This window comes from Garra rufa, chromosome 1 (genome assembly GCF_049309525.1).
Source record: "Garra rufa chromosome 1, GarRuf1.0, whole genome shotgun sequence".
In the NCBI taxonomy this organism is placed as follows: domain Eukaryota; kingdom Metazoa; phylum Chordata; class Actinopteri; order Cypriniformes; family Cyprinidae; genus Garra; species Garra rufa.
The window spans coordinates 65,032,388-65,044,719 of record NC_133361.1 but is presented as its reverse complement, the minus strand read 5'-3'; the positions used below and the strand labels follow the sequence as shown (position 1 = coordinate 65,044,719).

The following is a 12,332-nucleotide window of genomic DNA, read 5'->3' as shown; positions in this document are numbered from 1 at the left end:
TTATTTTTCTGTATGCATGCGTATTTTATCCTATTTTATCCTTTTTTATCACATGTGTAACCAATTTGATCTCTATACTTTTGATGTAACCAATTTGATCTCTATACTTTTGATGTAATCAATTTGAAATGTATTCTTTTTTAATAAAAGACTGGAACGCGACGTTTGTTTGTTTTATTCTTGTGAGGAGGCTTGAATCAGCAACATGTCCGAGCAGATGAGAAAAGTTTATTACACACCGTTCAACCCAGGATCTTTAGGGGGTAAAAAACGGTTAAAAGACGGAGTCTTAAAGGATACAGGAGTCCGTCTGAGCGATAAACAGGTTTCAGAATGGTTAGCCGGAGAGGACGCTTACACATTACACAGAACAGCCCCTATAAACTACAAACGTAATAGGGTGGTGGTGTACGGTATGGATATGCAGTTCCAAGTGGATCTCGTCGATATGACCGCTTATTCAAAGGAAAATGATAATAATAAATATTTGCTGACGTGTATTGACATATTTAGCAAGTATGCGTGGGTGAGAGTTCTAAAGAATAAGAGCGGACTCGAGGTTACTAAAGCGTTTAAGTCTATCCTCGAAGAGGGACGTGTTCCGAAGAAATTGCAGACGGATAAAGGGACCGAATTTTTTAACAAACATTTTCAAGTTTTAATGAATAACCACGACATCCATCATTTTGCGACAGCTACAGAACTTAAAGCCAGTATTGTGGAACGCTTTAACCGAACTCTGAAAAGTAGAATGTGGCGCTTTTTGACCGCTACGAATTCACGGAGATACGTGGATGTTTTGCAGGATATCGTGCAAGGATACAACTCGTGCTATCATATTAGGATGTATTAGGATGAGACCGGTGGATGTGGTCAAGGAAAATGAAGCTACAGTGTTTGAAAACCTGTATGGAAGTATGAAAAAGAATGAGAATCCCGTATTTAAATATAAAGTAGGGGATGTTGTCAGGATTTCAAAAGTGAGAGGACCATTCGCAAAGGGTTACGAGCAGAACTACACTGAAGAATTTTTCACTGTTTCAGCGTGTATTCCTCGTAATCCCCCCGTATACAGGCTGACTGATTATGATGGCGATGTCATAGCAGGCGTGTTTTACGAAGAAGAGTTACAAAAAATTATCGTCAGCAAAAACAAAGCGTTTAAGATAGAGAAGATTTTAGGTGAGAAAAAACAGGGTCGCTCCACACTTGTTTTAGTGAAATGGGTAGGATGGCCTCCGAAATTTAATAGTTATATAGACAAAAAGACTTTGGTAGACTTGCAAAAGCCTTAAAACATACGCCCCTGTGCTGTAAGAGATCATACGTGTAAAGGACCACCATGGATGACGACGGTTTCTATGTCACGCTGCCATGCAACGCTTCTTTATCAGTTTACCCCGAAAATCATATATCTAGTTATACGACCAGGTTAGCAAAAACTATAAACCTGAAAGGCGAGTGGCAAGTAGGTCTTGTTGAAATTGAATATCCTAGGAGCTGGTACACATTTAATGACAACGATGGGATTTTCAACCTAAACATCTCACCGGCTCCGCCCCAGAAACACACAAATAGACCCGGTGAAGCCGTGTTTAAGCAGTTATCAGAACTTTTCATGTCGAGGAAACTTCAAATAAACGGCGGGTACTACGAGGATGTTCGAGCCGTGATCCGGGCGATAAATGAAGTTCTCGCACCGACGTGGGTGATGGGGTATGATCAAATAAAAAACAAAACACGGCTGGTCGCGAAACCCAACATTTCAGTAAGCTTCTTTGGTAAACTCGCCACTGTTTTAGGACTTGCCCCCGACGAAGCTTTAGGGCGTTCAGCCTATCATGAAAACGCAGATTTTACAATAAGCGCTATTACCGACTCTCCTCACCAAGCCGACATCAACGCAGGCTTCTATACGATGTACGTTTATACCGACATTATCGAATACCAATCCGTGGGTGATTCGTACGTCCCCCTTTTAAGATGCGTTCATATAACGGGGAAAAACAATGATACCGTCAGTGTTAGATACGACAAACCGCATTACGCATCGGTCAACAAGTTGCTCATCACAGACATATCTATAGAATTAAAGGACGACCAAAACTGCGAAATACCCTTTTCTTACGGGAAAGTCATCGTAAAACTACACTTTAGACCCAAGAAGCAATCTGTACTTTAGGAATGGTCTATTATAACCATCGCGAGATGAACGCTGCCGATTATGTCGACTATTACCGAAATCAGGCCGGTGGGGGTCTACCCGGATATGCCGGCGGGGCTGTTATATACGGGGCTGGTCTGGGAGGCCTTTTCAGGGGTCTGTTTAGGATGGCCATACCGTTGTTAAAAAGAGGGTTCAGTATCACTAAACCTCACCTAAAAGCGGCTGCTAAAAATATAGTATCTGATGTCGTCTCAAATGCGATGTCAAGATCGCATGACTCTAAATCTCAAGACGGATCAGGTCTCATGGTTATGGCTCATAAGAGAATGTCTAAACCACCCGGTGTAAGGAGGCGTGGTCATTCGATAAAGAAAACAAGGAGCAAATCCAAGAAGTCCTCAGTCAAACGCAGAAAGGTTAAGAAGACCGTGAAGCGAAACATTGCCCGCGTAAAAACCATATTCTAGCATGGCGTTACTTCACCGTATGTCGGGGAAATGTATTAAGTCCGAGCTGGATTTATTTACGGTCCCGCTGACGCAGACGGTTATTGAGAAAAACAACTATTTAGAAGTACCGCCTTTATCAGCCATATCCGACTCTTCCCCATTGGAGTTTTTTATTGCAGGGACCGGTGAAGACTACATAGACCTAAATAACACATTATTGTTTCTACGGCTTAAAATAACAAAGCCTAACGGCGATAACATCCCGGACCCTGCAAAGGTGGCCCTAATAAATTACCCCGGAGCCACTATATTTTCACAAGTTGACGTGAGTCTCGGCGATCGACTGATATCTCAGAGCTCCAGTACCTATCCCTATCGATGCATCATCGAGAGTCTTCTCAACTACAGCAAAGATGCTCTGGAATCCCTTTTCTCAGCAGGTCTCTTTTTTAAAGACACAGCGGGGCACATGGACGAAACCGATCCGGTTGGTCGTAATGCGGGCCTAACGAAGAGGTCCCTCTACACAACCGGTAGTAAAGTTGTGGAGCTGTTGGCTCCTATTCACAGCGACATTTTCTTTCAAGAAAAATTAATGCTAAATGGTGTCGATGTGAAAATAAGAATGATCAGGGGTAAAGACGAATTCTGTCTGATGAAGAGTGGCGACGATGCCTACAAATTAAACATTGTGTCAGCATCCCTATTTGTCAAGAAAGTATCCGTTTCACCCTCTGTGAGGTTGGGGCATGCCCAGGCGTTGCTCTCAAGCACAGCCAAGTACCCCATAGACAGGGTCTGTCTGAAAAATTTCTCCATACCTGCTGGATCCCGCGTTTCAAATCAGGAAAATTTGTTTTTGAGTACGCTACCAAAATCTATCGTCCTGGCCATGGTGGATAATGACGCATTCACCGGAGCCTACGACAAAAACCCATTCGCGTTCAAACATTACGATTTGGAGTTCCTAGCCGTATACGTCGACGGTCAACAGTTTCCTGCTAAACCTCTACAACCAGACTTTGCCGGGGGTTCCGCCGTGCGCGAATTTTATCAGCTGGCGACCGCGACCGGGAGACACCTTAAAAATCAACCCCTATCTATTAACAGGGAAGACTTTCTGAAAGGCTACTCGCTCTATGCCTTTAACCTCACACCCGACGAAGACTGCGGACAGCACATTTCGCTCATCAAGTCCGGAAATATCAGACTCGAAGCACGCTTCAAACAGCCGCTAGCACGTACCATCAACCTTGTGGTTTACACGGTGTTTGACAGTATAATTGAGGTGTCTAACCGGCGACAGGTCCTGGTCGATTACTATTGAACCTAAAATGAACACCGTACAACTCACAGCGATCATGGAAAAAATTTTGTGTAACACCCATTTTCTCGGAGTCCTACCCAGCGATCACCTTCCAGAAAGACCGCTAAGGAACTTTCCTGCCATGTGTATAATTAACACACACCCTTCTTATTTATCTGGGGAACACTGGGTTGCTGTTTATTTAACTCAAGAGGGAACCGGATGTTTTTTCGACAGCTTCGGCAATGCTCCTGATGATGAACGCTTTCCAGCGTCTTTCAAAAACTTTTTAATAACCAACTCATCCATGGTACTATATTCCACCAGACGTATCCAAGATTTTACAACGGATACATGTGGACAGCACTGCGTGTTCTTCCTATATCATTTAGCCAGGGGGAGGGACTACAACCATGTGTTAAAGTTGTACAGCGACGAATATATTAAAAATGATAAAATGGTGTCGCTCTTTGTGAAAAGACTAAGTTCTAATGTTTGTAATGGAAAAATGTCTGCGTGTATTCATTGTGTACAGTCTTGTAATACGGCTATGAAATACGCTTAAATACCTATTGTATTACTTGATAAATAAAGAGTGAACATCAGATGACGGTTTCAATTGTTTTATTAAACAATTTACAAATGATACACATACACGTCATTACACACATCAATACATCAATCAGTACAACGGATACAAAAAAATAAATAAATAAATAATAATACACCATTAAAATTCTAACCATTGTCTACGGTCGAGAGTCGGTGGTTTAAACAACGGTTTATCCGTGCTTGAAATCCTCTTTTTGAAGGCCTTTTTAGTAGGTCGTACAGACTCTGGTGTGTAGGCTGAAGACGTGGATTTTGTTTTTAAAGAACTAATCATGCTCCTAACACGTTGATTCGGTACTGTAGAAAACGGTATGTTTAATTCCGCAAACGCCTGTAGAAACTCTGACCATCCTGGGGGTCTTCTGTCATCGCGGACCTGGTGCGACACTGTAACATTTTTTACCAAATCTACCATGTGCGAACCCGGTATGGTTTTTCCCTTAAAGACAAATTCCCCTGACTCGTCCCAAGCGCTGAGTCCTTTAGCTTTAGACATTTTGTCCAATATATACTGAGCGTTTTTGAGACTTCTTGCCGGTACGTTCTTCAAAACTTCCGCTATGACGTCTTCTGAACCCCCAACATCTTTGGCGTTAGTAGTAGCGACGACACGGTCGTCTTTATGATCAGGGTCAGGTCGCGGTAATGAGAGTGTTAAAACACTACCCTCGCGATCACCTTGTTTAACGATCGTTAAAAACCTGGTTAGGATGCTGGAGTAAAGTTTGGCCTTTTCACGCTGATCCAAATCAGACCTGAGTAAAATATTTCTTATGGCAGAGTCCAGATCGTTCTCTACGACCTGTTGAATGTTTTCACGGGGGGTTCCGGATTGTAGCTTTTCCAGTTGGTTGTGGGGAACGAGATACAACTTTTCAGCGTGCTGCATCCTCAACTCTGCCTACTCAATATCAGGCTGGAAATAAAGGGGACCGCTACGCTTAAAAGCGGTAAAAGAAAACCACCGGTCTGGTTGAAAACGCGCTTCTTGGTCGCTAGAGCTATTTTCTTATTGGCAACAAGTTTAATTTCGGCTTTCCTCCTCTTCAGTCTTTGGTATTGCTGACGGCTGATAGGAATCGTTCCGTAAAGGACGTTTAGAGCTACTTCACAAAGCGCTAAAATGAGTTCGTCAGACGCTCCCTGTAAAATAAGCCGTCGTTGTTTAGGAGTCGCTTTATGTAGCACCTTCAGCAGAGGCAGATGCTTGCAAAGTCTGGCGGACATGACGAAAGATCACGCGAGTCTTTTTTTCGGGAGGTAGACCACTTGGTGGTCAGAAAGCAAGCCTGTTCTGAGTCGATAATGCTCGGGTGTTTTTGCTTTATAGTCTATCATGAGATAACCGTAAGGTTGACTGGTGGCATCTTGATAGCATTCCATAAAGTATTTTGCATTCGAAGGGTACATCTGTCTCGCTAAAACCATCACTTGATTTGCGTCGCGTGGATTTTTAAACAAGATTAAATAATTGGTGTTCAGACTAATGGTTCTGCTCGATTTACCTTGCGCAAATAAATTCTGTACAATATAAATAGCGCTAAGATTACGATGATGTACAAACTGTGTGAAGACCTTTTGAACTTGAGCATTCCCACTAGCTTCGCTCATCATACCATCCAGAATCAGTAGATTAGTTTTGCTGACAGGGAGTAAATGATCATCATTCAGAGACTCGGGTATTCCTTCAACAAATTTAATGTCATACAATTTAAGCAATTCGTCGTACAGAGGTTGCCAACAATTGTAAATATATACAATGTTTTCAATTTTTTTAGAAATCATATTTAACCCATTTTCCATCAATCGTTTTACAAAGTCGGACTTGCCGCTATTAGATGGTCCGCTTATCACGCATGAGAAGGGATGCTGAAGTCTGAAGTCAAATTCAGAAGCATCCCGCACCCCTCTATGCATCGTCGAATCAGTACCCATAAGGAAGAGTGTTAAAGTCGGGTAAAAGTCGACGCTTATTATACACCACCTTGAACTTTTTGTCGACTGTCTTGTTGTGCAATGTAAGATGCTTTTTATCCCTCACAATGTTTTCGGCACGGGCCATGATGCATTGCGTATTGTCTCGTGATGTCACATAGCTGTTAACCATACCAATCAGGGAATCTAATCGGATAGCTTTGGAATTTTTTGCGTTTAGAGTTATACCCTTAGCTTTCATGCATACTTTTCCATCCGATGTGCGATACCCATACGATTTTGGACCGCTAGAACAGAACTCTGTGATGTAACTACCGTTCCCTATCTCATCCGTCAACTCCCCCAAATGATCCCCCAGAGACGGTATCCAGTCGCAGTCCCTGGACACAAAAATAACGCTGTCTGTGTCCGAATACAGCAGGCGGTCTCCGAGTCTATCCATCAGGTCGTACAATTCCAGGCGAGCATGAGCCGTTGTAAATGCACCTATAAACACGTTAATGTCGCGGGTTTCGCGGACATCCCCGTCGGCGCCGCGACACTGGACAAGCGCAACATCGTCTGAGACGAACGTAAAAAAATTCAGGGTGTCGGTTTTACCAAAAATGATTCTGGTGAAATCTTCAGGGTCCTTCACTAACTCGGTATAGGGTAGATTCTCGCGCATCGAGAAGCGTCCCCATAATGAGTTTAACAATAACTTGTTAATAGATCTCTGAGCGGGGTTGTGGCAGATCTTTTCAGGGTCTAGACGAATACCCTCTTTTTCATAATATTCGCGGATGTATGTCGCTTTGTCGGCATCCGTGACGACGTTTGGGGGGTAACCTGACGCTTGCTGTTTTAAACGTAAAAAAGTCTTTACGTAATCGCGAAACAGCGTATCTGACCGTTGTGGGAAATGCCAAACTTCATCAATCTTTGCCACTACATACCCCTTCTCAATCGCTTTCAAAAGTTCAATGCTGACCCAGCACCCTGAGAGCAACCGCTCGTCATCCGTATGACTACAGCTCGTCGTCTGGTTTTCAGCATGTGCGCAGGTTCGGCATAATGGGAACATGAGCTTGCCACCGCATCTATAGGGAAGAGTAATTTGCGGGGAGGATACATCGTCGCCTTGATAAGTCCGTAATATTCCTCGATCGGGCCAAAATCATTTAAAATGGGTGTCCGATCGGATAGCTTTTTCTAGCCTGGCAGAAAGGATATAAGCTTGTAAAGTCCACATAGCTTATTTTCTCATCGTCGACTGTTTTGTGGTAAAGTTTATAGGCGTTATTTCGACCCCCAAAGAGCGCGTCTCTCGGCTTCAGTCTTTCGGGCGCTGAATAAGTACTCATAAATTCTATCACGGCAGGGTCTGTCCTCTTTATTTTGATCCATTCACACTCCCAGAGGACCTCCATTTTCAACCCGTATGCGTTTTGAAGAATATCAAGCTTTTCATCAAACTGTCTTCTAAGAACTCCGAAAGGTACGACAGACAAGGGGTGGGTATAATGGGGTTCGAAGCAGCGCTCGCATCCGTGCCACAGACATCCATTGAATTCTAGACCGTACCTCGACCCGTTCTGTTCGTAGTAACTGTCTAAAAAGTAACGACCGATCTGCACCTCGCCATGGTTTAGAGCATGGCTAATGTCAACGTTTCGGGTCTTTTTCACATACTCGAGCCATTCGATCGACGCGCTAGAGTATGCCTTGCTCTGTTGGATGTACGCATTATTATGCGTCAGAGCCAGAGTGTCTCTGTCGAGATAATGGGTTTTGAAGACACCCATGCAACACCCAGCAAGAGTGGTGAAACTGAAGGGGTCCAGTTCGGTACAGTCTATGAACGCTTCTCTGTATTTCGTGCATGCTTCGCGTAATAAGACAACGTCGTTCACGCCGTACTCGTACAACTCCTCCTTGAAGTGGAAAAATTTATCCGAGACCTCGCTATACCAGGCATCAAACTTTGCCTGGTCTTTATCCGACATGTTTTCGTACCCATAAAACTTCTTGTCTGGGTAGGGCCTGACATAGTCAGCATTTTCTAGTCTATTGAAATGGTGGGGAAAGTATCCTTTTTCCAGAGTGGTCAGGTTAAGAGCCGCGGGCATCTTAGACAGGGCCATAGGGATGAAGGAGTAACTATCTATGTATCGCTGAGCGAAAGGCTCATCGTACACGATCAATTTACATCCCTGCATGATAATGTCGAGAGTAAGACCCACTTTGCAAAAATACTCTAGAATAAGAAAAGAGTCTATTCTGGATGCGTAATGGGCTATGAAGCAGTAGCCTTTGTATTGGGGCTTTCTGAATCGATTGATTAGTTGCTCCACACAGTCGGTACCCGCCGCCACAAATTTTTATCCTTTAAAAGTGATCGCGCAGACGAAATTGGCAACGTGTCTACCGTTTTCGTAACACGTTTCAAAGTCATAAAACACGTATTTTGTGTCAGGATCTTTGGGCATTTGGGGTTGTATGTAGCACTGATGTATCCCTTGGTTCGGCCGTTCTTCGCCGCAATCGGAACATCGATCGGGCCGACATTTGTGATCGTCTTTGGATCTGGTAATCTCATAGCGCCTGTTACATAGTTTACAATATTTATATATGTCACAGGGGACCTTCTCTTTACCGCGCGGTATCTTCTTATGCATGCTGTAACAGTAGCGTGATTTACAAAAGCGCAGGCAATCGGGGCAGTGGATCGTACTTTTAGGGTATTTGAAGCACTCTTGGTCAAAACACACGTTACAAACATACTTGCAATGGTGATCTCGGAGACTTGAGTAGCCTTTGTAACAGTATTGGCACACATAATCAGCCCCGATAAACGCCGTCAGATTTAGTATCATATAGTAATGTTCGTTGTGTAAATAGAGGAACGCGGTTTTTGGATGTGGCTCGTCGAGATTTTTGAAAATTTCTATCGCGCCTCCTCCAATAGTCCTGTAAAAAACGACTATTTTCAAACTTTGTCAAGTCATGAAGCCCGATCTTATCTTGGATGGAGAACCCCGCATTATTGTTTATGATGGCTGCCTGGCTTTCTAATTCGCTCTCGGGTAATTCCGGATCGAGAAAACGTGCGAGACAGATAGAAAGGCATAAATCATTCGTTTTGTTCATAGGAATAAATAAACTCATCTTTTTTCTTTTGATGACCTGATCAAGCGGTAGATCTGTGAGTTTACGACGTACACCTCCCCCTCCTTGTCTGTTCATGACCACATGAGCTTCAATCTCGACCGCATCGTCAGACAATATCTGATCGTCGCTCTGTAAAATTTTCTCAATTTGATCGGTAAAAAGATTAACGTCATAATTATTACCGGGCATTAAAACGGCGTTAACGGGTGATTTTAAAGACTCTCCGTTCATGCATAAATTGATTACGCATCCTTCACCGCCGATTTGTCTAGCAAACGATACTATTTCATCCATGGTACTGTGCAATGAGAAGTGGTAGGTTGCTAAATCCTCAGATCTTATCTGCCTCATATTCATAGTTCTCTGCAGTTGTACGCCATTAAATCGAGGCCTAGGGGTAACTCGATAACCGTTCACGACCCCGCCTCGACGCGTCAGAGTGTCGATGTTCGCACGACTCAATTGTGACACCCCCAAAGTAGCAGACGCATTGGAAGTCGATGGTTGCGCATCGTCGATACGGTCTGTAGTACTAGTTGACGGTCGTGCTGTATTAGATGTTAGGTTGTCGCGGGAGGTTGACGGTTGGTTGACCTCGCTATAGTCTGTAGAGGGACCAGCAATGGAGGTTGAAGTTCGATCACCTCCATTATTATCTACAACCGACGGAAGCTCTGATGATGTAACGGCAGTCGCGGCGCGCATAGCATCTGCGGTCGGCGTAGCGTCGCTGCAAACGGCTAATACACCTCCGCTCTGCGGCGTATTTAGCTGTAAACCTCGGGCATGCATATTTAATAGACCCTGTAACTGATCACACAAACTTATATTTAGACTCTGCTCTATTAACGTTTCTAAATGTTCCAAATCAGAAATCTGAAGCGACGTTGCATTATTAAATCTAATTTCTGCTGAGTTTGGATACATATTTAACAGTTGTTGTAATCTGTCACACAAATCATGGGGTGTGTCTATGTACATATCTATAGCGTTTTGTAGAATCAGTGAGAGAGATTGGTCTGAATGACAGCCATGTGCATCGTCTGGAATATTTTCACCATTCATTTTCAGTTTATTTTCGGTTCAAACAAGAGGATGAATTTCAAATTACAAATGATAATCAAAGCATAAACTCCATTCAAGCAATCAAAGCAATGGTGTGAGAAAAAAAAAAAGTACAAACAGAACTAAATCACAACTACATAAATGATGAAACAGAACGCCTCTGTTTAATGTTTTATCTCGGTTGTAAATGATTGACTAGAGCCATGAGGAGATTCACCGTCAAACGCCTTTCACGCAGTCCTTCGCGCATTGCCTCATTAATACTGTTCAAATTTTCAGACATTTCTCTTTGCAAACCACGAGAACGATTCTCTATTGCCTCATGTTGTTCATACGAATTATCTATACCCGCCTGGATTCTAGCATCTTGAAATCCCATTCGATTATGAAGTCCTGCAATGCTATTACGCAACTCTTCGTGCTGAGCATCACGACGTTCATTGCTTTGACGAATCAAATCAATCATAAGATTCATCAAGTTCTGCATCACACCATCTCTATTACGTGATTCTTGTCGCAAACCAGCAATCTGTTCGTTATTGTCCTGAACCAATCCGTTCAAATTGTCAATTCGATTATGGGTTATAGCATCTCTATTATGTGATTCTCGGCGCAAAGCGGCAATCTGTTCAGTGTTTTCCTGAATCAGTGTTAAATTTTCACCTCGGTCGACAGCAGCCTGAACCACAGGCGCTGGTTCGGTTTCCGGGTCTTGCTTTTCTTGCTCTTCTTGCTCTACCTCTTCTACCTCTTCTTCCGACTCCAATGGATCTTGGAAGGCGAAAGGTGTTTGTCGATGTCTCGCCGGTGAATCTGGGTCTCTATCGCTCCCCCATGACGATGTCTCCCAAGCATTCAGCTGAGTCTCTGTCCAGTCGGCGACGTTGTCCCCACCAACGTCCTGTCTGTCTGCAGAGGGTATGAATAAAAAATAAAAGTCAGTGTCTATGTCAAAGTTTTAACAACAGCGAGGACATGAACTGTATCAAAGAAAGATTAACGCATGATCTTACCGTCATCCGCGTCCTCAACTCTTCTGGTTGGCGAAACGCGTGCTACAAGTCTTTTCTTTCGTTCAGGGTCATCCGATGCCCGCTCTTCCGCTCTAGTACGCTTTTGCGTATTGCTAGTGCTGGTGCTTGGTCCAGACACTTGCTCCTCCTCTTCACGGGTCAAATCAATAAATGATGTGTGCTCTATAAAAATATATTACATATTGCGTTAGTCAAAATATTATACCATCAAATGAGTTTAATTTGACTCTACAGTATGCCTATATTATCACTTACCGTGTGTGGCTCTAGGTCCGTTAATCTCTTCAGCTGTAGAACCAAAAAAAAATAAAAAAAAAAAAATAATAATAATAATAATAAATAAAAAAATAAATATTTATCATATTTAGTAAACGTAAATATATGTCATGAGGTAATAAATTCAATATCAATCTTACCTATTGAATCAATTTGATCGAAGGCTGATTCTTCAATAGAAAATGCTTCGCTAATACCTTTGATAAAAAAGAAAAAAAGTTAGGTCGATATATAACATCTGTGAAATAGTACTGATATATCATCATTTATCAATCAATGTAATTACCTTCTATTTCACTTATCATCGACCGATGCCTACACGTAGCCAGGACACAGTG

General features: G+C 42.9%; 1 protein-coding gene across 1 annotated transcript; it reads left to right on the top strand.

Moving 5' to 3' along the window:
- Positions 1-2,635: 2,635 nt before the first annotated feature.
- On the top strand, positions 2,636-3,943 carry LOC141318594 (uncharacterized protein F54H12.2-like). Its single transcript, XM_073833206.1, has one exon. It carries the CDS (start codon positions 2,636-2,638, stop codon positions 3,941-3,943), a length of 1,308 nt encoding a protein of 435 aa, XP_073689307.1.
- The last annotated feature ends 8,389 nt before the right edge of the window (positions 3,944-12,332 follow it).